At 39.7% G+C, this 24,221-nt stretch overlaps 8 protein-coding genes across 9 annotated transcripts; 4 read left to right on the top strand and 4 right to left on the bottom strand.

Moving 5' to 3' along the window:
* The first annotated feature begins 94 nt into the window (after nucleotides 1-94).
* Nucleotides 95-2,484, top strand: LOC17888367 (E3 ubiquitin-protein ligase RFI2). The gene is made up of 6 exons (XM_006294402.2): nucleotides 95-556; nucleotides 1,013-1,185; nucleotides 1,276-1,331; nucleotides 1,453-1,478; nucleotides 1,571-1,862; nucleotides 1,948-2,484. Exons 1-6 carry the CDS (start codon nucleotides 355-357, stop codon nucleotides 2,300-2,302), a joined length of 1,104 nt encoding a protein of 367 aa, XP_006294464.1. The 5' UTR covers nucleotides 95-354; the 3' UTR covers nucleotides 2,303-2,484.
* Nucleotides 2,485-2,640: 156 nt separating this feature from the next.
* LOC17889807 (NADH dehydrogenase [ubiquinone] iron-sulfur protein 5-B) lies at nucleotides 2,641-3,718 on the bottom strand. Its single transcript, XM_006296144.2, has 2 exons — nucleotides 3,524-3,718; nucleotides 2,641-2,997 (listed from the first exon to the last, which is right to left on the bottom strand). Exons 1-2 carry the CDS (start codon nucleotides 3,671-3,673, stop codon nucleotides 2,896-2,898), a joined length of 252 nt encoding a protein of 83 aa, XP_006296206.1. The 5' UTR covers nucleotides 3,674-3,718; the 3' UTR covers nucleotides 2,641-2,895.
* A 410-nt stretch (nucleotides 3,719-4,128) lies between these two features.
* LOC17889329 (DExH-box ATP-dependent RNA helicase DExH8) lies at nucleotides 4,129-9,745 on the top strand. Its single transcript, XM_006293551.2, has 14 exons — nucleotides 4,129-4,343; nucleotides 4,744-4,921; nucleotides 5,039-5,212; nucleotides 5,391-5,538; nucleotides 5,672-5,980; nucleotides 6,381-6,527; nucleotides 6,600-6,780; nucleotides 7,134-7,411; nucleotides 7,508-7,624; nucleotides 7,707-7,851; nucleotides 7,967-8,235; nucleotides 8,406-8,600; nucleotides 8,669-9,202; nucleotides 9,293-9,745. Exons 1-14 carry the CDS (start codon nucleotides 4,199-4,201, stop codon nucleotides 9,503-9,505), a joined length of 3,033 nt encoding a protein of 1,010 aa, XP_006293613.1. The 5' UTR covers nucleotides 4,129-4,198; the 3' UTR covers nucleotides 9,506-9,745.
* A 974-nt stretch (nucleotides 9,746-10,719) lies between these two features.
* On the top strand, nucleotides 10,720-11,569 carry LOC17889058 (pectinesterase inhibitor 6). The gene has a single exon (XM_006294945.2). The coding sequence runs from the start codon at nucleotides 10,791-10,793 to the stop codon at nucleotides 11,400-11,402; it is 612 nt and encodes a 203-aa protein (XP_006295007.1). The 5' UTR covers nucleotides 10,720-10,790; the 3' UTR covers nucleotides 11,403-11,569.
* A 2,454-nt stretch (nucleotides 11,570-14,023) lies between these two features.
* On the top strand, nucleotides 14,024-17,117 carry LOC17887989 (UDP-glucuronic acid decarboxylase 4). Its single transcript, XM_006294178.2, has 7 exons — nucleotides 14,024-14,870; nucleotides 14,973-15,120; nucleotides 15,557-15,636; nucleotides 15,707-15,790; nucleotides 15,884-15,958; nucleotides 16,522-16,614; nucleotides 16,716-17,117. Exons 1-7 carry the CDS (start codon nucleotides 14,265-14,267, stop codon nucleotides 16,941-16,943), a joined length of 1,314 nt encoding a protein of 437 aa, XP_006294240.1. The 5' UTR covers nucleotides 14,024-14,264; the 3' UTR covers nucleotides 16,944-17,117.
* Nucleotides 17,118-17,147: 30 nt separating this feature from the next.
* LOC17889745 (small nuclear ribonucleoprotein Sm D2) lies at nucleotides 17,148-18,625 on the bottom strand. 2 transcript variants are annotated; one of them, XM_006295218.2, is made up of 6 exons: nucleotides 18,519-18,625; nucleotides 18,374-18,434; nucleotides 18,243-18,267; nucleotides 17,786-17,863; nucleotides 17,486-17,590; nucleotides 17,148-17,416 (listed from the first exon to the last, which is right to left on the bottom strand). In XM_006295218.2, exons 2-6 carry the CDS (start codon nucleotides 18,376-18,378, stop codon nucleotides 17,300-17,302), a joined length of 330 nt encoding a protein of 109 aa, XP_006295280.1. In that variant the 5' UTR covers nucleotides 18,379-18,434; nucleotides 18,519-18,625; the 3' UTR covers nucleotides 17,148-17,299. The 2 variants fall into 2 exon arrangements, with proteins under 2 accessions (XP_006295280.1, XP_006295279.1); XM_006295217.2 differs by having other exon boundaries at nucleotides 17,786-17,860.
* Nucleotides 18,626-18,832: 207 nt separating this feature from the next.
* Nucleotides 18,833-21,374, bottom strand: LOC17887781 (caffeoylshikimate esterase). The gene is made up of 8 exons (XM_023784020.1): nucleotides 21,195-21,374; nucleotides 20,972-21,065; nucleotides 20,831-20,863; nucleotides 20,018-20,164; nucleotides 19,798-19,928; nucleotides 19,593-19,730; nucleotides 19,404-19,502; nucleotides 18,833-19,304 (listed from the first exon to the last, which is right to left on the bottom strand). Exons 1-8 carry the CDS (start codon nucleotides 21,255-21,257, stop codon nucleotides 18,924-18,926), a joined length of 1,086 nt encoding a protein of 361 aa, XP_023639788.1. The 5' UTR covers nucleotides 21,258-21,374; the 3' UTR covers nucleotides 18,833-18,923.
* Nucleotides 21,375-21,510: 136 nt separating this feature from the next.
* LOC17889951 (SWI/SNF complex subunit SWI3A) lies at nucleotides 21,511-24,018 on the bottom strand. Its single transcript, XM_006295403.2, has 7 exons — nucleotides 23,875-24,018; nucleotides 23,139-23,659; nucleotides 22,611-23,042; nucleotides 22,307-22,449; nucleotides 22,173-22,222; nucleotides 21,939-22,084; nucleotides 21,511-21,814 (listed from the first exon to the last, which is right to left on the bottom strand). The coding sequence occupies exons 1-7, from the start codon at nucleotides 23,930-23,932 to the stop codon at nucleotides 21,638-21,640; spliced, it is 1,527 nt and encodes a 508-aa protein (XP_006295465.1). The 5' UTR covers nucleotides 23,933-24,018; the 3' UTR covers nucleotides 21,511-21,637.
* Nucleotides 24,019-24,221: the final 203 nt, after the last annotated feature.

The following is a 24,221-nucleotide window of genomic DNA, read 5'->3' as shown; positions in this document are numbered from 1 at the left end:
AGAGAATAATAATAAAAAAATAAAAATACTACTAGTTTAGTAAAATTATCCACAGTGTGGAGAAACACAAAAAAAAAAAAAAAAAAAAAAAGAAAGAAATGGGAAGAGAGTCCAATGTGATAGTTGTCCGGTTATGAACCACGTCATCTTAAAAACGGGTGGGACGAGAAACCAAGGATAGAGAGATTTTGTAAGAAGAGAGATTATTTGTTAATTGTATTACCGCATCCGAGAGATAAAAATAGAGAGCGAGCCAGAGAATGATTTTTGTTTGACAAACCTCTATTTTTTTGGTTTGTGCTTCTGGAAACGGGATTTTCGTGGTTGCTGCTGACTTGGTGCTAGGTGGGAGATATGGCCGGAGCTACAGATTCGGGTTGCGATGATGATGATCGTAAAATTGGTAGCCAATCGGACGGTGGGTGTGTCCCTGGAAAACGCGGGAACGATGAGGATTCCCCTGTCGAAGTCTCTTGCTCGATTTGCCTCGAATTGGTGCTCGACGACGGTGCCAGATCCAAGGCTCAGCTCCAATGTGGTCATCATTTCCATTTGGGTATTTCCCCCTTCCTCCTTTGCCTTTCCTCTTTATCATTATTTGCCATTCTATTTTTACTCTCTCTCTCTCTCGATCCCTTTCAATGCCATTTTTTACGAGTATCACAGTTTAATGATCGATCTGATGAATCCATCATGGTTGGTTGCTTAGCTTAGCCTTTTTAGGGTCTTCTTTTGTTTCATTCTCTCTACTGCTAGATTTAAACGATAGTCCAATGCGAATATGAGAGATGACATATACAGAGGGATTCCAAAAAGTAAATAAGCTATCCCCTCTTGCTTTGATTACAAGCTTAGTTTTGCTGCCACGATGTTGATGATCCCAGGCCAGATATGATTGTCTATTTCGAGTGAGAGTTCTCACAGTTGTGTTTCCTAGTATCTTGTGGCTGCTGAATTTGTTCCTATCTTTAGCAGTTTATTCTTTTTCTTTCTGCTTCGTGGTTTCTTGCAGATTGCATTGGATCGGCCTTCAACATGAAAGGAGCCATGCAATGCCCTAACTGTCGGAATGTCGAAAAGGGTCAGTGGTTGTTTGCTAATGGCTCTACTCGGCCGTTTCCTGACTTTTCCTTGGAAGACTGGATCCCCGAAGAAGACCTGTATGGTTTAACTTATCCCGAAATGGTAATTGCTCACTACTTTCTTGCTCACCATTTTCTTTTCCTCTATCAGCTATCTGAGATCGTTTCTCCTTTTTTTTTACCTTGTTTGCAGCAATATCGGGTCCATTGGTGCCCGTTTGGTGAACTCGCTCAAGCAGCTTCTTTCGAGTAAGCGTTGTACACATGATTTACTGATATCATCTCTCTTTGCTACGTAAGGCAAAGAGAGGATGTTTTCCCTTAACAAGCTTTTGGTCCTCTCAAATCTAACTTTTGCTCTGTGTTTCAGGGAACTGGAACCTGCTACCACTACATGTAAGTCTGATGCCTATTGATCTCTATATGATCATGTCATTTCGTCTACTAGGAAACTGTTCATAATATCAGAAACCATTTCTCTTCCTTAGATCATAATGAATTCCATGGACACCACGCCGCTGCTGTTAACCATTCATATCTTGCATACGTTGGACCTGCCCCCGCTGCTACCCCGAGAACTAGCGAGAACAACAATGCAGATGATCATCCCTGGATCAGCCACCCTAACGATCACTTTCACCAGCTTGCTGTTGCTCCCCAGTATCATCATCATCATTCCCCATCGTTTCCTCTACCCGGTGCTCATATGGTTGATGGTGAAAATGACTCTTCAGCAGCACGTAGCATATCTCATCCACACCCATTTCTTTTTAGTCACCGGTTAGTTATTCAAACTCCATATTGCTCTCAACTTTTTGCAGAGTGGTTTAAAATACTTTTTTGATTTTTGATTTGGGCAATGTAGGTCTAATCAAAGAACCTCACCACCAATTAACAGTCACCAAGGAAGTAGCAACCAAATGCGTGAAAACCATAACACACAGCATCATGTTTTTAATCATCCGAGGCAGCATCATGCCAATGGTCCCACTCTCGCATCCCCTCTCATCTCGGTGACAAGAAGGGGATTACCACCACCGCCACCGATGCCGGATCAGAACATTGGATTCTTTGTTTATCCACCACCAAGCTCATTAGGTGGACACCGTGAACCAGAAACCGATCAGTTTCATGGTTGGGAGAGAGATTGGTTCCCCCATTTCCCTGTCCCGTCGAATCACCGCACAATCTCGAGCTTATGGCCTCCTAGACACTACTGAGAGAAGTTGTGTGTCTGAAATCTGAAGTCGCCTGGAACAATTCTGTCAGGCTTATGAACAATGTATAAAAGAAAACTGGGGACTTGTTTGATCGATGAAAACTTGTTTATGATGTAACTATAACTGGTTTCCAATGTACATTTGTGAGCTTTCCAAGAATCGTTGTTATTAATTACAAACAAGAGTCTAGCCAAAATTTGAGAAGTTAAGTAAACCCTCGTTCCTGGTTGGATAGAGTTAAGCTAAAAATGTTCCAGATAGATCCACATAATTCAGGTGAAAATAGTGTGTCTTAACTCTTAAGCGTGTTGCAACAAAAAGCTGAGAGACCATCAACATGAAAAGAAAACAGATTATTGGATAAGTTGAAAACTGAAAAACAATCAAAGCATTTAGAGATTCTGTTTGGAACAAGATACAAAATCTTCCATGAACCCTTTTTTTTTTTTTTTTTTATCAGCATTGTTGGATAAGCTGCAAACTGAAAAACAATAAAAGGGTTTTGAACAAGATACAAAGTCTTCCCATGAACCTTTTTTTATTCTTCTCCGGAATAGAATGAAAATGAAAATTTGGAGGAGGACTGTTGTTGACTAGTGATTGGTATGAGCCCCATCAGCGGCTTCTTCACCTTTCCTGGAAGCTGCCCTTAGTTTACGCTGCTCCTCTTTGTATATCCTGTTCCTTCTTTGAAACTGCAACAGGTGCACAACACACCAACTACTAGTTAAAATATGCTCACTGCATCTTCATACCAAGTAAAGAAATCGACTAGTAGATTACAGGAGAGCGGTGTAGTTGCAGAAAACAAAAGAGAAGATATTGGCCTTACAATTTCAGAAATGAATAAAAATCGGTAGACATAAACAAGTGAAAGGCATTCCAATGTCAGCAGCAGAGGATTGTGGAAAATGCAAAATCCAACAAAAATGTGGAACTGATGCCTAAGCTCGTGATCTAATGACTTATAATTACGACTACATAATACCTCAGAGTTGGTAAATGACAGAAGTACAAGAGGAGGAAACAGTATACAGATGCACCTTAAAATTCATTCAAAATACACAAACTCGTTTTCCTTAATTATGGTCGACCTGATCTAGGATTTGAGGGGTAATTTGACGGAGGCAGTGATCAAGACATAAGAATCAGAGTGATGTAGAAACAGTGGCAAACAAGAGAAGCAAAGAAGGAAGGGAATCTCAAATCGCGGGTAGCTACCTCTTTGGAATGGTGGAGACACTCGAGGTAATCTTCACGCAGAAGAGTACAATCTTTGGGCTCTCTGCAATGAGACATACATTCACTGAAATCCATCCAGAAATCGTAGCATCTCCCTTTGTTCCCTGTGATTCCCCATCCCGACGCCATTTTTCCTCCTCTCTCCCAAAAATCCCGCAACGCTACCAAACCAGAAAAACACAAATTGATTCTCGTCAAACTTCAACGAATGGATCGGTTCGGGTGACCCGATCCATCCACTAATGGACTTTATATTATTACACGGGCTTTTATTTGACCGGCCCAGTTCAATTCAACTCTTTTTTTTAAATCTATTTTTGCCCATGTTTATATAACCCTTTCTTTTAATGGGACCAAGAGGTAAGCTCTCCAGTGTGCGTGAAAGCACCGTACACCCGCACACATTTGACTAGTCAGACTAATCTCAACGAATCAGAGTTGAGAGATCAACGCTGTTTATTATAACGCTAAACGTACGCTCGTCGCAGGGGATTCATGCTCCCGAAAACCCCCCCCCCTAAAAGCAGAGACTCGAGAGAGAAAGGTGATTGACAGACACTAGTAAAAATAGCAGAGACTAGACTCTGCAGCGTAGTGTAGAGGACGAAAAGAAAGAGAGAGAGCGAGAGCAGTCGAGTTTTCCGTACGACAACAATGGCGGTTTCTTCATCGTCTTCGGAATCCTTACCTTTACCTTCCTCCAACTTCGCCTCGCTTCCGATTATGGCGATGAAGAAGAGAATCATCGAGAAAATCCTCGAGAATCGCGTCACTCTCATCGTCGGCGACCCTGGATGCGGTACGTGCCTTCGCCTTGCTGTTTCTATTTTTCTACTTCTGTTCCCGTCGCTCCGAGACGAGTTTCTCTATAACTGCAAGTTATCTGCCTTTCCGTTGGGGTTTTTTTTTCTTTCTTTTGTCGTCTTCCTCATTTTGATTATAGAAATGCTCCGTCTGTTGGTGTGTTTCTATTTCTCTTCTTTTTTCTCTCGTAGGGTTTTATGTATCACATATATATATATATATATATATATTCACACCAGATTTGAGTGTTCTACTTCATTTGATTCGTTTCTCTCTTACGTATAAAACGAAATTAGTCAAAATAGGGCCATATGTAGCGCCTTCAAACTGGTTTACTTGTTGTGATACAAAACTGGAATTTTCATTCATCTTATCCCTTTGTATGGTTACTTCAGGGAAGAGTTCACAAGTTCCACAATTCCTTCTGGAAGCAAACATGGCACCCATTTTGTGCACACAGCCAAGGCGGTTTGCGGTTGTAGCTGTTGCTAAGATGGTTGCTCAGTCTCGCAACTCTGACTTAGGTGGAGAAATTGGTTACCACATTGGACATTCTAAGATTTTGACTCAAGGGTAACTATCATTTTCTTCATCTTTTACGTATCTCTCTTTTTTTGGTCCGATGATCTTTGGCTTTTTCCCCCTTGTTGATGACTTTTTATGCAATTATTCTTTTCTTGTTGCATGCAGGTCGAAAATTCTCTTCAAAACTGCTGGAGTTCTGTTGGATGAAATGCTAGACAAGGGGTTGAATGCACTAAAGTACAAGGTTATCATTCTTGATGAAGTGCATGAAAGATCTGTGGAGTCCGATCTTGTTCTTGTCTGTGTTAAGCAGTTTCTCATGAAGAACAATGACCTCAGGTTATATCCCTTTTCTTTAACATGATGTTGTTTCTTTAGGCTTCTTAAACTGTTCCACGTGGCTGTCTTTGCTGATAGAAGATAAAAGTCAGTTTGGTACTATTCCTATTCATTACTTCAACAGTTTTATCACCTACTAATTTTGTATTGAGGTCTCGGTGATGTTGTCTTTTTACAGGGTGGTCTTGATGTCTGCAACTGCTGATATAACAAGATACAGAGACTACTTTAAAGAACTCGGCAGGGGTGAACGCGTAGAAGTTGTTGCTATTCCTAGCCCTGACCAAAGAAAAATCTTCCAGAGAAGAGTATCATATCTTGAGCAGGTTATATTTTTTGAGATTATGTTTAGATTTATTGCTCTTTAAGAGACTATCTTATTAACCAATTGATTCTCCTTTTTCTTTTTTACGGCAAGTCTTTCCAAGCTAATTAAATGTGACACTATTCGTGCTGCAGGTTGCAGGATTGCTTGGTGTGAGTTCTGATTTTTCAGCTTACTGTCCTGGTCCAAGTCCTTCTTCAGCCGATACTGAAATCAAACCTGAACTGCAGAATCTTATTCATGATCTCATCTTATATATTCATGAAAAGGAACCAGACATTGAGAAGAGTATTTTGGTTTTCCTTCCAACATACTACTCACTTGAGCAGCAGTGGTATCAATTGGAACCCTTTCTTGCGTCTTTTCAGCTTCACATATTGCACCGAAGCATTGACACCGAGAAAGCCTTGGCTGCTATGAAGATATGCAGATCCCGCCGCAAGGTTTCCCTTTTAACTTTCCATGTATCTTCTTCCTTGACAGATTTACATTATTTTTGAGTCCTAATGGGTGAGAGGAACCCAACTGAAATCTAAATAACTAGAGAAGATATGTTTACAAGTGTAGGGTGTTAATTTGCTTGTGTTTTCAGACATCTTTTTGTTGGGCATATAGGTTAATGACTTCCGCTGGTGTATTTTTCAGTAGTTGATGAGATGATGAAATTGTACCTTCCATTTCAGCTTCCCTAAGAGTGAACACGTAGTTGTTCGTTTTAGACTAGAGGACTTTATCATATTATTGGGGAGACATCAAACTCGAAATGATGCAATGAGTTGCAACTACCATTTTTGTGGCTTCAATGATTTCATATTTATAAACTTTCCACATTACTGTTCTCAGGTAATATTGGCTACAAATATTGCGGAATCTTCAGTAACAATACCCAAAGTAGCCTATGTCATTGACTCGTGCCGGTCTCTGCAAGTTTTCTGGGATGGATTCAGAAAAAGAGACGCAGTTCAGCTTGTTTGGGTCTCTAGATCTCAGGTATTGCTGGAATTTACCATTTATGGAACAAAAGTGGATGTCCTACATTTTGTTTCTTTTGTGGAGTTATAGGCTGAGCAGCGTAGAGGGAGGACAGGTCGAACATGTGATGGTGAGGTGTATCGCCTGGTGCCGAGTGCATTTTTTAACAAGCTTGAAGAACATGAGCCCCCAGCTATACTTAAGCTGTCGTTGAGACAACAAGTTCTCCATATTTGCTGCACGGAATCCAGAGCCATTAATGACGCAAATGGTAATATTGTTAGAATTTTATAGAAAACGCTTGACTTCTTTTCAAATAGACGATGTCATACTTGGGTTACCTGTGAACTAATAAGGGCAGTCAGGTTGGCTAGGTCTTCTGCTACTGCATAAGTACTTATCACATATGTTCTATATGTTCCTGTCTGGTGTAAGGTCTATAGATATAGAAAACAATGAGGTACCTTAGATGAAGCTAAATGCTTATGGTGGGAATTTTCATTCATTACAGTGCACATTTGCTTTAGAAATACTATAGATCAAATCTAAAAGATAGTATCCTAAATGTTTTTGCATATCAGTCTCCGTCTGTTGAATTGAGTGTAATTATTTTCTATAATTTAGCGTTGCTGGCAAAAGCTATGGATCCACCAGACCCAGAGGTCATTGATGATGCATTAAGTATGCTATTAAGCATACGAGCATTGCAGAAATCGCCTAGGGGACGTTACGAGCCCACATTTTATGGAAGGTTGCTTGCTAGCTTCCCATTGTCCTTTGATGCATCTATTCTGGTCGTCAAGTTTGGTGAATTGGGAATGCTAAGAGAAGGGATTCTATTGGGTGTCCTCATGGATACCCAACCGCTTCCTATCAGTCATCCTTTTGGAGATGATTCACTGGTATGTCCTATTTGTGGATTTATCTGCAGTTTTGCACTTTTTTTAGATCATGATGTTAATCATCTACTACCTCTATCTCTATGTCTTCTTTTACAGTTTCTAGAGTATGTTGACCACTATTTTGGTGGCAGCAAGACCATTTCTGGTGGACGGAGGGAGATGGTACTCATGGCAAACTTTTGTGCTTTTCAGTTTTGGCAGCATGTCTTTAAGGTAATAAAATAGTGTCGCCATATTCCAAAGGAATACCAGCTTCTATTTTTGATGATCTTACCAATGTTTCTCTCCTTAAAAGGACAAGCAACGTCTTGAAAACTTGAAACAACTTCTGTCAAAAGAGAAAGACAAAAATCTCAAGTTTTTATATCCTGAGATAGAAGAAGAGTGGTGTGATCTCCACAATATTGAACGGTCATCTTTCTATCATGTGTCTGAGATGTGTAAGTTCAGGCACTTCATCGATTCTATTTTAGAGATGTAAAAACATGCTAAGATGCCTTTTTTAGTTTCTTCCTTTTCTTCTGTCCGTTTATTAGAGTTTTTCCTGTTTGACAGATGAAGACACTCTTGGCTCATTTCATCGTTTCAGACCTCAATTCATCAGTTCTGCTGATTCTCTACCAACCTATTACAATCCATGTGAATTTGATCACACATGCTATATTGAGTGCCAACCTTGTGAAGATAAATATCTACACACTGAGGAGGAAGATAACAACCAACCACCTCCTGAAGTAAGAAAATGTGTATCAGTGCCGTTTGTTCCTCCTAACGCATTCCAAGCTAATGCTATTGCAAAAAACATGGCCAGCATTATCAAAGAGGTATTCATTTTTCAACCTTGTTTCATGTATTTAGTATTGGCGCTTACAGGCTTTTCAATCTTCTCATTGTGTTCAATTTTTCAATGATAAGAGTGTGATGGTTGCTGGAGCTGGAAACAGTGTTACTTCTTTACAGCATATTGATATTTTACTGTTTCCATTTGCCATAGATAAGAACTCAGTGCACACCATCTGAATCTGATAATGGCCATGGAGCAATTGAACCTGAGGATTACATTGAGGATGGAGAGGCCCCAGTCTGTGTATATTTTCTTAATGGATTTTGCAACCGTGGTGACCAGTGCACGTTCTCTCATACTCTTAAGACAACAAGACCAGCCTGCAAATTTTTCGCGTCATTGCAGGTGCATTACGTTACCATTCACTTAGTTGGATTATCTTTAATGTCTATGCTAATTACTTCGTTTTGCAGGGGTGTCGAAATGGAGAATCTTGTTTGTTTTCACATGTCATGCAAAGACGAGCAACATCATACTGTCCCCCTCCCCCATGCCTTCAAGAAGGAGATGACACTTCCACATCGCCTCTTCTGGATTTGTTTCCAACTTCTTCTGAGGGATCTATCCTTGTGTTTGATGACCCTGGCATGCATTTCACATCAAGTATAGCCAATCGGTATCCGTCCTGGAGAATACTGTCCACATCATCTTCATCAGAGACGCTTTTCTGTGATTCAGCACTTGCGGACACAAGAATATTCTGGGGTCTCAATCATCCCTACCAGACCATCATCTCAAAAGCAGGAGGGGAGAATCCAATCCCGTGGAATGAAGTGAAATGCGTGCTTTGGTTCCTTAATCCAGACAGCTACGCTGAAACACCTGAGAAACAGAAAACTGTTCTGCAGAATTTCTTCGAGTACATGGCAATCAGATTACTCGGTGATAATCTTTACGAAATCCGAGTAATCCTCACAATGAACAACGTCAGATTTTCACACTTGCAGGTAAAGAAACTAGTTTTGTAATTGCAGATATTCGATTGTGTTTTCTATTCATATGTTTTTGTGGCTTTTTTCGTTTTGTTTTGTTTGAAGGTTGAGAAAGTAGCCAGAGACAGCTTCTTCTTCCTTGGGGAGTCTTTCCCTCATAATTCAATAAGCTTTGGTGAATTTGCAGACGCATTAACCAGCCAGAAGCCTATGCTAGTCTCCAGACCAACCTCTTATGTCTTCGATCTCCATCCGCCTACTGACACACAGCTTGGCGACTACACCTCTCACCTTCACAAATCTCTTCACAACAAATGATCTCTTGGTGAAAGAGAAGAAGAAGGAAAAAAAGAAAGAAACTCCATTTTTTGTTGTCTCTGTCAATGGGTCGTCATAGGTTTGATCGCCGCTGTTTCTCCTAAAATCTCACACTCTAATTTCATCACGAACACGATTATGCGAACGGCCACGTATTATAACCATGTTTCTACCTTCCGACTCAAGTGAGATAGGTAGTAACGATCTCTTCTATTCTAGCTGATGTTATCTTTTGTCTTATACGAACCAGACGCATAAGTCATAACTAACACAGACAGATATTATTACCAGAAGTGACGCACGTAAAAAATGTGGTTAGGTCGTGAATTTGGGTTAACGTCACTGGGCCTCATTCATTTTCAATGCGAAGATATATCATAATAAATGTGGATCAACCGGTTTAGATAACGATTTTGTAACCGGTTCTTTTTTTTTTTTTTTTTGTATTGTTTTTTGGTATTGAATGAAATGATCCACAGATCCAGACTCGTGCAGGTAGTAAAAAACAAGTCCAAAGTCTCCACGTTCCAATATTATGTTGTGAAATTTTCCTCTTGCTTAAAGGAAAATAAATAATCAAATTCAGAAACATTGAATGATTAGGGGGGGGATCAAGATTAAGCTTAAAGAATTACCAATACCAAGTGACTTTTGAATTTTGATACTCTGTTGTTGTTGTTGTTGTTGTTAACTTTCATTATTGCTTCTCAGCTTTCTCTTGCTTCCTCTGCAACCCTCGTCTTGGTTAGCACCTCGTATATTCAATCATCACAGTTTAGGTCCTTGTATTGTTTTTACACGAGTTTCATCACAATTAAAATATCTATTCTATATATTAGCTAATAAAGTTTAGTCAGCTCGATAAAAGATTCTCATTCACTTGTGTATAATTGTACAATGTTAGTAGGGGAAGCCAAAACCAATAAGTAATACAAATTTTAACACATGTATCTAAATTTGTTAGGAGAGAGGGTAGTCTTTACACCTTTACTTAAAATAGTAAAAGAAAGAAAAACCGAATTCAAAACAATAACACACCATAGCATAGCATAGATGCTTAACCGTTTGTAATGATTACTCGACTATACCTAAAAATGAACCGCCTAATACTAAGAGAACTTCAATTGTACGCCCTTAATTAAAAAAAAAAAAGGTTAAATGTTAATCCCATGGGCTCTCTTCTTTCGTTTTCGTGTGGGTGTATATATATAATTGTATAGCGTCTCTCTCTCTGCATCTAAAACAAAATCTTAAAAAGTAGGCGTTTGGATCCAAAATAAAGAAGATGACTTCTTCATCTATCACGCTTACTCTTCTTCTTCTTTGTATTGTTCTTGCAGTAAGCCCAAATCCGTCGTTGGCCTTGAGTAGTAGCAACAAAACAGAGGAGACGGTCACGCGGTACAGCACATACGTCAGGAACGCGTGCAGCGTAACGCAATACCAACGGCTCTGCGTGCGGAAGCTGTGGCCGTTTGCGATCGTGGCGAGAAACAAGACGAGCAAGTGGACGAGAGCAAGCGTGGCGGTGACAATAACGGACACAAAGCGGATCTTGAGAGTACTGCTCAGAACGCGGGGTTCAGCCGTGGAGGAACGCGAGAGGATCGCCCTATCGGATTGCAGAGAGCTATTCGTCGACTCCTTGGACAATCTGTACAAGTCGCTCGCCGTGCTGCGGACACTGAACGCCGACGAGTTTCAGCGGCAGATGAGCGATCTGGCCACGTGGCTGAGCGCAGCTCTCACGGATGAAGACACGTGTCTTGATGGGTTCGAAGAGACGTCGAGCAGGTCGCGGACGGTCAGGATGGTCCGGAGGAAGGCCACCAAGTGTATGCAATTATGCAGCAATGCTCTCGCTCTCCTCAACAAGCTTTCTTCCGATGGCTTCTAAATCTACTCTCCTCTTGTCATCGTTTCAATTCATATACTTTTAATTTATTAGAATTATACAAACTATGTATGTAATAGTATGATTGTAAAACTCACACAGACACTTATCATGAATTTTTATGATTTCATTATAATTAATTTTCATTTGGCCTCTCGGCCTATATACTATTAGTATTTCTTTGCTACAAATGTCTCTTTCTTCTTCTTTTATGTTTCGTATCTAACTTTTATTTTTATTTTTTAATCAAAACATATCATAGTGTGGTGTGAATCGAACCAATTTTTTGTCAGTCCGTAAGTTTGGTGACAAACATGATAAAAAGAACATTTCAAGAACAAGTTATTCAATGATGCTTTGTTATATTAATTGCACAAGTTTATTTTCTTCGTTCCACAACCACAGCAAATCATATGTATAGGAATGTATATGTATATATATATATTCATTTGTACACTAATTTTTTTAAATCCGAATTCAATAGAAGAACTCTAAAATGTCGACATTAGCTTATTAATAAAGGCCAAATGCAATGCAATTAAAACGGGTTTTTGATAATTAAGGTACAGTATGTAGTAGGCTTACATCTTGCCCAAGACGCTGGCTGATCGACAGAGTTTTCCTCGGGACTTACTCTCCTAATAAGGCCAACTAAATAAGGCCCTGCATTGCACAACCCAAAGGTTTCTTCTTAAAATAATGACCTCTCCTCATAAAAGAAAACCATAACAGGGCCTTAGAAGCCCATCAAATTATGAAACATGCAACTAAAGCCTGAGATGGCTCTGAAAACGTTGTTAGTATTTTTACAATTTACAAACTGGCTGGCTCTAGGCTACCTCGGCCCTCGGGTATGTACGTACGTAACGTAACGTAGTTTTCTCGATCGTATTCGTATGTAATAGTAGATATGAAGAATGTAAGTACACGTACGTGAGTCGTGCCAAAAAAGAAAAGAAAAAAGAAAAAAAGGAAGAGTATACAACTACTACTACACGTATTTGTTTGGGATTCTCAGACTTATTTATTAGATGCAGTGAGTTCAAACATATAATAAATAGAGCTTTTTAAAAATAAATCTACAATTAATTAACTGGTTAACTAAACTATATATGAACAAAATCATACTAATAATTAAGGAGTGCAGAAAACGTGGGGGGGGGGGGGGGGGGAATAATAAGAGATCCACGTGGCGGAATAGGAGTGAACGTTGCATCACGACCAAGTCCCTCCCATCGCACTCCCACACACTCTCCTTCCTTGCCTGACGTGCGACCCTCCTCCCTTCCATCATCTCTCGTCGTTTTGCGTTTTGGTTTAGACAAACTTAAGCAGATAAGAAAGAAACAAAAGTTTGATTAGTCAACAGTTAAATATTTTTTAGTTGCTCTCCTTTATTTTAAAAAGAACACAATAATGTATAATTGTATATGTTCGTTCGACTTTCTTTTTTTTTTTTTTTTTTTTAACACATCCGTTCGACTTGCATCGCATAAAGCCATAACTAGCTACGCTACGAGTTTCAGTCCAGATAACAATCAAATTGTCCATGTGCTTGCTCTTGGTAACCGCAGAGAGGTCACTACAAAAACGTTGTTATGTTATGTTATTGTCATGTCGCTTTTCCCTAACAAGCAAAAGATTTAATTTAAAAAAAAAAAAAAATACAGAAACGTTAGGAATGTGATCAGAGTTTATAAAACTGTCAATAAACGTTTCAAAGTAAGAGAATACATACTCTAGTATAGAATCGTATATATATAACTGCTATGTTATTTACTCATCAAGGTAGGTCTGGTCATGTGGGTGCCAAAAAAAATATAACTCTAAAAGAAGAAGATGCAAATGAGCGTTGAAATCACTCAAAGTTACGTACTTGTCATCAAATATTTTTGGCTTTGCGTCTGTCATTTCAAAATTAGGCGCTTATTGACTTTCGTATACATTACTTACTACTCCACTTTAATTATTATCTATTAACTCTATAATACTTTACTACTGAATTGATGGAATTTACTGTTTTGTCCAAATAACAAATCCGTTACATGCACTTATTATTTTTTTTTTTTGTCTACAGTTTCCAATTCATAAAATTTACCCAAACGTAAAACTCCTGTTCTTTCTTCTGAATGACAATGAATACAAAAGTTACTAGTATTATACTACTTCTACGACTAGTAGTTATTTATGCAAAAAATCTATCTACATTATATAAAACAATGCCAAAGTAGCTGCCAACTTAAAACATCAAAAGTGATTTTAATTCATAAAAAAAAATAACAATAAAAATACATTGATTCAAAACAATTAATAATAAGAGAATACATTTAAACGGAAAATTAATTATTTCATTTTGGGAGTAATTTGAAACTAATTGAAAGAGAAAAAGAAGAAGTGTATGAGTATGAATGTAGTTTGGTCAATGGAGGAAGATAAAGAGTAATAAATTAATGAATGTCAGTTTGTACTTTTCAAATCTGAAAACTAAAAAACGCCTCAACGTAAAAAAAACATAAAGAGAGAAAGAAATGAAGGAAGGAGAGGGGCATTTAGTCGTAATAAAAGTTGAAGAAGGAGGCTAAACAAAACTCTGTGAAAGAGAGAGAGAGACATCTCTTTCTTTCTTCTTAACTTACTTTATAAAAAAGAGAGAGAGAGAGAGAGAGAGAATAAATAAGGGAACCCAAATTCGCATTTCACTCCCGTCCTAAAGAGCTCAGACTGACTCAGTCTCCGGCGTCTTCTACTCGGGTAATATCATTCACTCTCCGATTCCTTCTCCTCTCTTTTCTCCCTCTCTCTCTTTATCTCCATCGTTTTACCCCTTCCTGATTTCAATCGACGAAGAAGAAGAAGAAGAAGAAGATGGCGTCTGAGCTGACATACCGGCGTCACGAGGTGGGGCAACCTGAAGCGGAATCTTACTACCCGAAGCCGATAAAGCCGTGGTTCGTAGCGATTCGTCCGATCCGCTACATGCTCCGAGAACAGAGACTCGTCTTCGTTCTCGTCGGCATTGCAATCGCCACGTTAGCCTTCACTCTCTTCTCCAAATCCCCCAGCCCACCACCAGTCCCTTACGGAGGCCCGGATCCTCTTGCCGAATACGGAATGCGATCGGCGCTTCAGAGGAAGCCAACCATCAAGTACATGAGCCGGATCGGATCCGCAGGCGGCAAAATCCCTCTGGGCCTGAAACGCAAAGCCCTGAGGGTTGTTGTCACCGGTGGAGCCGGTTTCGTCGGGTCTCACCTGGTGGACCGCTTGATCGCCCGAGGAGATAACGTCATCGTCGTTGACAATTTCTTCACCGGTAATAAAGAGAACGTGATGCACCACTTCAGCAACCCCAATTTCGAACTTATCCGTCACGATGTCGTTGAGCCCATCCTCCTCGAGGTTGATCAGATCTATCATCTCGCCTGCCCTGCCTCTCCCGTCCATTACAAATTCAATCCCGTCAAGACTATTATATCCTTTTGATTTTTTGCTTTTTTCCTCCTCGCTCGCTCCATTTTTGTTGTTGTATATTTTGTGGATCTTCTTTTTTTCTTTAACTCTCGAATGGGATACAAGACGAATGTGGTGGGAACACTGAACATGTTGGGTCTAGCGAAGCGAGTTGGTGCCAGATTCTTACTCACCAGTACCAGTGAGGTCTACGGAGATCCTCTTCAGCATCCTCAGGTCGAGACTTACTGGGGCAACGTTAATCCCATCGGTATATTTTCTTGGAACCTCTCTGTTTTTTGTTGTTGTTGTTGGTCGTGGTTGTGTGTATTATAAAAGCAAACCCACAGAGCGAGAGAGAGAGAGAGAGAGAGAGAGAGAGAGAGAGAGCATATTTAAATATATACGCTCTCCGCAGCGCTGCGCTCCGGTCAGATCTGGTGAAAACCATTTGAACAGTAAACTAGTGGGATCCTTTTTATCGTACGGCTCTGAAACGTGTGTCCCTTTCTTAGACGCACCTCGCATGGGATTATATTTCCATCCACCTTATTTTTTACGCTTTTAGCCCCCTCCCTTTTTAAGGACTTTTTTTCTTTCCTTTTTACTCCTCAAGTACAAGTACAAGTAGAAGTAGATTTGAGAAATCAGAAATGTGTTTTTGAGTTTGATAAGGAGTCTGTGTGTAATATGGCAAATTGGAACAGGTGTTCGGAGTTGTTACGACGAAGGCAAACGTACGGCGGAGACTTTGACCATGGATTACCACAGAGGCGCTAATGTTGAGGTCTGTTTTTCTTTTTTAATTTGAGTTGGCAATGCTGATTCGGATGTTCGACTGATTGATTGCGGAACAGGTTAGGATTGCTCGGATCTTCAATACTTACGGCCCAAGAATGTGTATCGATGACGGTCGTGTGGTTAGCAACTTCGTTGCCCAGGTGCGTTGGGTTTTTTTTTTTTTTTTATTAGTGGCTTATCAATCCAATGATCAACTGTTATTCTGCTTTACTAAGTATATGATGATTGTGCAGGCTTTAAGAAAAGAGCCAATGACTGTTTATGGTGATGGTAAGCAGACAAGGAGTTTCCAGTTTGTCTCTGATCTGGTAAGACCCTTTTACTAATTCCTCCTCAAGTTTACTTACTAATGATTAGATCAAAGCAAGTAAAAAATTCAATTCAGTGTAGCCCTACTCGTCTAATTTTGCCAAGACAACAACACCTTAAAAATAATAATAAAAAAAAATTGTTACTTTCATGGGGAATACTTCAGTTTTGACATGGTAAAACAGTCTATCTTGATAATGTTCAAAGATATAGTAGATACAATAGTGGTAGAGAATTGACATTTGGAATTTCGAATAGTGAAGTCAAAACAACTTGTCTTTAGTTATTTACAATTTTGCAAATATTACAATCTCTCTAGGATATGATTTGTGACCGAGATTCACTAACTTGAGGTGATGGATGATTTCATGAGGCCATAAAAAACAAGGCTTTAGTTGTATGCTTACAATGTGACATTAACTCTAGGGATGGATTGGTATCAATCACTATCATGGGTCAAAAAACGGATATCACCTCGTCCTTACGTTTGTCTCTCCATTACCTTGCATCGTTGTTTATTATTGTGTACTGATAAACTTGAATGTGAAAATTTATGTGATAGGTGGAGGGTCTCATGAGGCTGATGGAGGGAGAACACGTCGGTCCATTCAACCTTGGTAACCCTGGTGAATTTACCATGCTCGAGCTCGCTAAGGTCCTCTTCACTCTTTTCTCTTCTTACTATATATGATATGATATGATTTCCCAAAATCTTTGCATCTGACCTTAATAAGTTGAATGGTGGGTGATGCGCAGGTGGTTCAAGAGACCATTGACCCGAATGCAAAGATAGAGTTTAGACCAAACACTGAGGACGACCCACACAAGAGGAAACCAGACATCACAAAGGCCAAAGAACTTCTTGGTTGGGAACCAAAGGTGGCTCTACGCCAAGGACTCCCACTTATGGTCAAAGATTTCCGTCAACGTGTCTTTGGCGACCAAAAGCAGCTTTCTTCCACCACCTCATCATCAACAGAGTAACTGTAGCCAGCTTTGCTCTAGAAGACAGGAGAGGAGAGCCTCAGTTTCTTTTCGTTCTCTTTTTGTTTTTAATTTTGATTTCCATTTCACCATTCGTGGCAATGTAGCGGGAGATTGGACAGCACACCCATTTAAACTTTTATTCTTTTTAATGCAATTATTTTAGTCTGGTCATCTGCTGCTTGGACATGCCAACATGTAAACTGAACAGAAAATACAACTCTTAAGGTTCTTGTCTATTCGGACATAAACGGAAATGAGACGCATAAGTGTTGAACTTAGAAGATACCTACAAGAATTTATCAAAAACAAGTATCATGCCCTCTCTTAAGTATATATCTCTCTCTCTCTTTTTCTCACTTTGGATTCCTGAGGACGATAATGACCGAGTCTCCACGTAGAAACATCTTGCTTATGAAACGATCTCTGTTGACCGGGAGCGCTTTCTTCTTGCCTTTTCCAGTTTTCGGAACCTAAACAAAACAAGGTCACTTGAGAGACGTTTTAAATATACAAACTGATTTGAAGAGGATTTAGTTTACCTCAGTCCACATCTCTCTGACATTTTCAAGAACCATGTTGCAGTGTCTGTCAAAGGCCCTCACTCGCCCAAGAAGTTTCCTGTTGTTACGACAGTTGATTAACACCTGAAGACAAAATTGCGCCCTTTAAGAAAGCTCCCATTTCACCCACTCTTCATATGCATTTATTTATAGTCTAACATCTGGCTTGTAAACAAGGCGATGAAGCTCAAAAACATCAAACCACTTAATACGTTATATTTCACAGACAACACTATCTATGCATCTGTCTAATGAAGCCAAAAGAGATCTCTAGAATACCTGAGTGTTATTCTTCACGCTCATCATAAGAACAGAGAGTGGTCCAGTGTTGAATTCCTCTTCCTCGGTCTTGCCCTGCTAAGTAAGCAAAGTATAAGAGTTGAGGAGAGGGTACAGCCTTAAGAGTAGCAGGTAAGAAGGAAACTAGTGCAAGATGGAATCACGACACTAGGCTAAACGGCTATACAACAAAGGTCAATCGAATGAGAGAGATGAAAACAAGCAATTCTCTACGCGTTTTGCATATGAAGTCAGTCACTAAACACCAATTACTCGCTGAACGGAACAGTGAGAATCATTAGTGAAGGTTCAGTCCTAATCAAGCACTAACACGTAAGGCGATTCCTAAGATTGCAGAAATAGAAAACACTAGATGAATTATGACAGCGACGAAGCTTATAGCAAATCGATAAAAAGTAAAGCAGTTTCGAGAGAAATTATAAAAAAGGAAGCTTACATTGGTGTCCTCTTCCATTGGTTTACTGTGAGCAAAATAGGAAAATAAACAAGTGTGTCAAATTAAGCACCGTATTCACACAAGATAAAGCTTAGAACTATCGAGAGAGAGAGAGAGAGAGAGAGAGATACCTCATTCTGTCTTATCGCGAGTTACTCTCGGCAAAATTACAGCTGATACGTGGGTGGGAACCTAACGAAGTTAAAGAATACCAAAAATGGATTCAAGACAACAAACCGCACAAGGGAGATCGAAGATATTAGGGTTTTACTTTACCTGATGATAAATCTCGCTTTCGTTTTCCAGAGATCTCTCTCTCTCTCTCAGGAAGAAGAAGAAAGAACTCCAAACTCCAAACTAGTTAGCGGACCGACGTTACAATATTATTAACTCAGGCCTTTGAACTTGTTGGGCCTTATCAATTTTCTTGTTTTTTGTCGTGTTGGGCCTTATCAATTTATTATCCTATATAATTATTATAAGTTCTCTAACCTTATCCACTAAAAAATATGAACACACACGAGATTTGTTCTATACCAGAAAAAGGAAAAAGTTTCTTACCTTTTTGGGCCAATTATGTTTTCCTTAAGTTGAGCTAGAACGAAATCTTAATAATAAGTTATAAACCGACTCTATTTCCACGAATAGAGTTATTTGTTGCCTTGATACAATTTAAAAATATTACATAGCAGAGCGTGGAACCAAACGGCCACGGTTCAAACCACAAAGGAGATTAAAGTAGGGACGTTTAGGCCTCCGTTGGCTGTTACTAACGCCATTAACCGTAACCCTTTCGATGCTCGTCGTGGCGGTAGTAACTCGTATAGGGGTGACAGTGAGAGAGGCTGGGTCAGCGGTTCGAAGATCAAGCCAAGTGATGATGTCAGCAAAAACAAGGTCAACGTTACTGTCAGGCTCACCTGACGTCAGAGCGTGCCACATCCCGGGGTACAGCTTGAGAGTCTTGTCCCTTGTGCTCGCTTTCTCGTACAATGCTTTGCTTATCTCTGGATCCGTCACTGTATCTGCTTCTCCGTGTAGTACAAAGAAAGGCATTGTTATCTGCATCATCCAGTTACATTCTTGTCTTTGTCAAACTTCATGATTAATTCTTTCATATCACGGGATCAAGAATACAGTATGTAATAGATGGGCATGAACCTCGTGGAGAGTGTCTTCCAGGTTCATGCTTGTCCTGAGCATCTCAAGTGCTGTTTTAAGCCTAGGCTTGTCTTGATATATCAGCTTGTTGTTCCTTACCTACATTTTTGTCACACACACCAAACTAACTTATTAGATGGTTACAGGTTGTTAATACTAGTCACATACTGTATAGGACAATATACAGACCTCTTCTCGCTTGACCAGGTCCTTGAAAGCAGCGTTGATCACGTCTTTTGTTGGAACTATTTTCCATTTCGGTATGATTTCTTCAACTCTAGTTAACACACTAATCACCACGGGGTGTGGCTTCACCTTCTCGGATATCTGCATTTCGATATTTTAGAGACTCTTGGCGTTTTAAAAGACTTGCATGCGGGTACTACTGTTTTACCTTACACATAGGAGCAACAAGAATGGCGCCGTTCCAAAACGAAGGATCTTTTTTGTGAAGCAGTAGGGTGACTGCACCTCCCATGGATTCTCCATACAAGAATCTGCCTTTCTCCATGTACTCCTCCTGGGCTGACGCATAAAATAGAACAGTTAACTTGGGGTTGACAAAAGAAGAGAGACGAATGCTAGTTGTTATATAGATATGTGAATTGTTATACCACAAATAGAGGTGTAGTAGGCGTAGCAGTCATTGACAACGTTCCCAAACTTCTTGATGTAGCAACGAGATCCCATGGACTTTCCGTGACCTTCATAGTCCAAACCAAAAACAGCGTATCCTGCTGAAGCCAGTCTGATTCCGCATTCTAGAAACAACAAATTAAAACATATTTCTTGATCAGATCATAACTTTGAGAGACCTCCTCCTAATAGAATAAGGTTTTCTCAACCACCAAGCCATAAGACATTAGACGACAGAAGGTTATTTAATTTTGATACAGAGATGAATTTACACACGCTAACCGAGGAGAGAAAATAACAATAGATTCAAATTAAATTGTCTACGGTCGTTCTCCAACCAAACCAACCAACCAACCAACATATATATAAGTAAGACTTGTTGACCTACCGGTCCTATAACACCCTCCATGTCTTGCTGTTCAAGGGGGCATTTAAGAAGTAATTACTACAGACATAAATGTTGAATGGTTCTAAGGTCCACAACGAATTTGAAAAGATTTATTATGATAATGCTACTATCGATTCATATCTACTATAATAATGCATATCAAATGTAAATAATACTAGTATAAGTTATTATATGCAGTGAAAATCAAATGATTTACTTTTTCATCAATCCCAAACACAAAATGAAGATTCGCAACGTTTATTTACACAGTATATTGCGTAAGATGGTTCAGAGAACTAATTACAGAGAAGCTTGCTAAGTAAAATCTAAAAATGGAGATTTTGTTTGATGTAAACGCGGTTATGATCATCAAGAAGGAAGAAGAAGAAGAAAAAGGAAGTACCTTTCATGGAGTCGCTACACTCCATACCATAACCTGCACAACGAAAATCCCCCAACCCGGATTAAATATTTAAAATCTGTAGTGAAAGCAATAACTCGAATTAGTAGGAAATATTTTTGTTTTAGTAAAGAAAAAGCTAACCATGGCAGAGGAAAACGAGAGCTTTGGGAGAAGAAGATGATGGGATCCATCTACAAGCGAACAGCTCAACACCTCTCGCATTCCTTATGTATTCCTGTATCACCAGATTGCATTCATGAATCACACTTGCTTTCACTCTCATCTTGTTTGCTGACTTACTACTAGACTAGTCTACATACTATCCCTGAGGAACGAGAAAAACAGAGACAGAGAGAGAGAGAACCTCGTGGTATCGGAATTCTGACGGCTTCACGTTGTTCTGCGATTGACTAGACTGGAGCGACATTGAGATTTGTAAGAAAGAGAGAGAGACAATGAAGGTGGGAGTTTTTTGAGGGCGGTGTCACCAATTTATAGAGAGAAAACAAGAGAGTGTGAGAGAGAACGTATGAGTTAGAGAGACCCATCCATCATCAATTGGTCAAGACTAATCGACAAAAGAGGTATGTAACCTACTCTCTCTCTCTCTCTCTCTCTCTCATTAAAAGTAACAAAAAAAATAAAGCCTCTTCTCTCTCTATGATATATATATCAATATATTTTGGCAAGCGATGATGCTTCTACTACTCTATTAGCTAACAAAAGTCAACAAAAACAAACAACACCATTGTTCATACGGAGATAACAAATCTATCCCCAAGAGTTACAATAAGCGAGGGAAGCAGATCATTTTACGTACGTATGATCCCAACGTTTGGTTACACCACTACTAAACGCACATTGCAAAACGCTTATCCTCTCTTGGAGGATTGTTTCCTTTCCTCCTTCTATCACTTCCTCTTCCGCATCCATTATCATTTCCAGCTGGTCCAGAAACTTCAACTTACTCTGCACTTTCTTCCGCTGAGTACACAAAGCAAAGCATCCGGGGTCAAGACACAAACTGAATGATCTAATACATACGAAGGTTTTATTGTTGAAACCCAAAAAGAGTGCAGGAGACCAAGGTTCTAATGTTGAAACCAACCTGTTGGTCTATTACACTCGCAGCTAGTTCTTCCATTTCTCTTTCTTCTTGATCAGCCAGTATTTTCGCCTGAGCAGCTGCAGCTCCTAGAGCTGTTGCCACAGACGCTCTTATCCTCAGAGCTACAGGTAGACCCTGAGGCCCGTCTGCAAATATAACAAGGATTACAAAATCTTAAGTCCTGATCTTGCATTCTACACCCAGAGATGTACACTGGATCAGAACACAAGTTACCTTTCTCTTCTCTCTCTTCCTCCATATCCGTATCTTTGTCTCCATCAGCTCTGGTTAGCAAAGTTTTGATATTAGCCTCCACAACGACATCAGAAGCCAAGCTATAAGCAAATTGAAGGTTTCCAAAATCAAACCTGTCAACTGTGGAACTGGTGTAATCATCACCAGAGTCAAAAATCTCTTTTGGACATGAGGCTTCATCACAAAGAGCTGCAATTGCAGCTTTTGCAGCAGCAGTTGCGACAGATGGACCAACTTTACTTGCCATAGTAGCAACCTGTTGTGCAATATGTAAAGATGTTATCAACTCTGGTAAATTCTTTTTCACTAGTGTTGAAAGGGTACTCTTTGCTACAATTAAATGAAGAGACGGATCCAAATGTTACAGTCATTTGGAAAAGAATGAACACAAGGCACACTGTTTAACCAAACATTCACCTGTTTCATAAGTGAACTATCACCATCTGATATCAGTGCAACACGTTTCCTTTTAACTGGAGGCTCATCTTCCTTTTCCTCCCTCATCTCTGTTTCCTGATGTTCTTGACAATCAGTTTTCACCTGTTCCGTGTCTTCATCCTCGGTGGGGATAGAGGAATTGAGTCTTCCAGAGGTAGAACCCATCAGAAACTCCCCAAACGGGAGCTCAATGAGTTTTGAAATGCAATCTAGTCTGCTCTTTGTCGAAACACTTTGTGCAATGAGTTCCCAATCGTCTCCATGTTTCAGCACAGATTCTAGCAAGAGGAGTGTTTCTTCCTCGGTCCACACAGCTGCAGCTGAAATCCCAATCAACTTAAAATCATCTGCAGTGTTGTTCTCCCCATAGTTGCCATTCTTGAAACACTTTTCACATATGTTGACAATACTCTGCCAACTTCACAAGTGAGGAAACAAGCAATAAAAAAAAAAAAAAAAGAGAGACCTGAGATGATGAAACACACTGATTTATAATAAAGAAAGTACCTTATTATGTTGATAGAAGGAAGAATCACAACGTTCTCCACAATGTCCACAAACCAACACATCATCCGGCTTCTTCAAATCGCTGAAAACATCTGAATAAGAGGTAAGCGGTGGTAGTTTGATGCCGCTCTCAGTTCTTTCCTCAACAAGGGGCGGAGCGGTAATAGGCCTCAAAGAATTAGGGGCTGCAGAAACTCGAATACCAGCTGGGGTCCCTTGTTCGATTTTAGCATTATCCACCAACGATGAACTATCATTTTTCTTAAGGGAAGGGGAGAAATTGATCAATCCCCACTTGTCGAGGAAGAGAAACACTTTTTGAAGCAAATTGACATCGCCGACTAGAAACTTGCGGATACTGGTGAAGGTGAGGCTCCTAGAAGTGTCCTCTCTAAACTTATTGATGATGAAATCTCTGTACTCCTTGTAAACTTTGGGGGTTCTAGTGATTGAGCTCTCACTGAAGAACTCGTCAAATTCGCGTCGTTCAATATCGTGTATATCATCCCACAAGAACCAACCTATGAACCCCAAATCAATTTCAACCAAAGAAAACAAAACCCTAGGAAAGCGGAAAAATTGTTCGCAATAAGGAAACAGTTGAGCGAGTCAACCAAACAGTAGAAGAAACCCTAGAAATCTAACAAGAAGATAGATGGTTATGCGATTGAAAAAAAAAAAAAAAAAAAGCTTGGGCGAGAGTTGAAGGCATTGGAGAGAAAGAGAGAAGACATACTGGATTGAGCAGGGATGCTGTAGAGCTCGAGCTCTGCGCTTGGATCAGTGGCTTCCATGCCCGTTACCTCACTCTCCGATTCCCTCCACAATCAGATGAATCTAATTCTTCTATCCGACCAAAATCGCAGTCTGACCAAAGGAAATTAGTAAAGGGTTAAAATTGCGAAATCTGCTTACTGGATCCTTCCTGGGTCAAATCTAAACTGTTATTTTCTCTAATTAGCCCTCTTCTTCTTTTACCCGTTATCAGCCCATTTGCAATTCACTTCTTTTTGGGTGTCAAATCCACTTTTTTTACATAATTTTGGTATTTATGCTCTTAAAACATTCTTAGAGTTTATTTAC

Source organism: Capsella rubella, unplaced genomic scaffold (genome assembly GCF_000375325.1).
Source record: "Capsella rubella cultivar Monte Gargano unplaced genomic scaffold, Caprub1_0 scaffold_4, whole genome shotgun sequence".
Taxonomy (NCBI): Eukaryota; Viridiplantae; Streptophyta; class Magnoliopsida; order Brassicales; family Brassicaceae; genus Capsella; species Capsella rubella.
This window is presented reverse-complemented; position numbering and strand designations above follow the sequence as displayed.

Bases quoted from the DNA above. Each gene is read 5' to 3' on its own strand.
- LOC17888367 (XM_006294402.2), top strand. From the start codon at position 355: ATGGCCGGAGCTACAGATTCGGGTTGCGATGATGATGATCGTAAAATT. The intron at 1,332-1,452 runs GTAAGCGTTGTA...TCTGTGTTTCAG, and splicing joins GCTCAAGCAGCTTCTTTCGA to GGAACTGGAACCTGCTACCA. The intron at 1,479-1,570 runs GTAAGTCTGATG...TCTCTTCCTTAG, and splicing joins GGAACCTGCTACCACTACAT to ATCATAATGAATTCCATGGA.
- LOC17889807 (XM_006296144.2), bottom strand. From the start codon at position 3,673: ATGGCGTCGGGATGGGGAATCACAGGGAACAAAGGGAGATGCTACGAT. The intron at 2,998-3,523 runs GTAGCTACCCGC...CACCTGTTGCAG, and splicing joins GTCTCCACCATTCCAAAGAG to TTTCAAAGAAGGAACAGGAT.
- LOC17889329 (XM_006293551.2), top strand. From the start codon at position 4,199: ATGGCGGTTTCTTCATCGTCTTCGGAATCCTTACCTTTACCTTCCTCC. The intron at 7,852-7,966 runs GTAAGTTCAGGC...CCTGTTTGACAG, and splicing joins CTATCATGTGTCTGAGATGT to ATGAAGACACTCTTGGCTCA. The intron at 8,236-8,405 runs GTATTCATTTTT...CATTTGCCATAG, and splicing joins TGGCCAGCATTATCAAAGAG to ATAAGAACTCAGTGCACACC.
- LOC17889058 (XM_006294945.2), top strand. From the start codon at position 10,791: ATGACTTCTTCATCTATCACGCTTACTCTTCTTCTTCTTTGTATTGTT.
- LOC17887989 (XM_006294178.2), top strand. From the start codon at position 14,265: ATGGCGTCTGAGCTGACATACCGGCGTCACGAGGTGGGGCAACCTGAA. The intron at 14,871-14,972 runs ATATCCTTTTGA...CGAATGGGATAC, and splicing joins TCAATCCCGTCAAGACTATT to AAGACGAATGTGGTGGGAAC. The intron at 16,615-16,715 runs GTCCTCTTCACT...GGTGATGCGCAG, and splicing joins CCATGCTCGAGCTCGCTAAG to GTGGTTCAAGAGACCATTGA.
- LOC17889745 (XM_006295218.2), bottom strand. The intron at 17,864-18,242 runs GTAAGCTTCCTT...TTGCTTACTTAG, and splicing joins CAATGGAAGAGGACACCAAT to CAGGGCAAGACCGAGGAAGA. The intron at 17,417-17,485 runs GTAAACTAAATC...TGTTTTGTTTAG, and splicing joins TCAGAGAGATGTGGACTGAG to GTTCCGAAAACTGGAAAAGG.
- LOC17887781 (XM_023784020.1), bottom strand. From the start codon at position 21,257: ATGTCGCTCCAGTCTAGTCAATCGCAGAACAACGTGAAGCCGTCAGAA. The intron at 19,731-19,797 runs GTAAAACAGTAG...ATCGAAATGCAG, and splicing joins TTGTTGCTCCTATGTGTAAG to ATATCCGAGAAGGTGAAGCC. The intron at 19,305-19,403 runs GTTCATGCCCAT...TGGATGATGCAG, and splicing joins TGGAAGACACTCTCCACGAG to ATAACAATGCCTTTCTTTGT.
- LOC17889951 (XM_006295403.2), bottom strand. From the start codon at position 23,932: ATGGAAGCCACTGATCCAAGCGCAGAGCTCGAGCTCTACAGCATCCCT. The intron at 23,660-23,874 runs GTATGTCTTCTC...TGGGGTTCATAG, and splicing joins CAGCATCCCTGCTCAATCCA to GTTGGTTCTTGTGGGATGAT. The intron at 23,043-23,138 runs GTACTTTCTTTA...TGAAGTTGGCAG, and splicing joins CCTTCTATCAACATAATAAG to AGTATTGTCAACATATGTGA.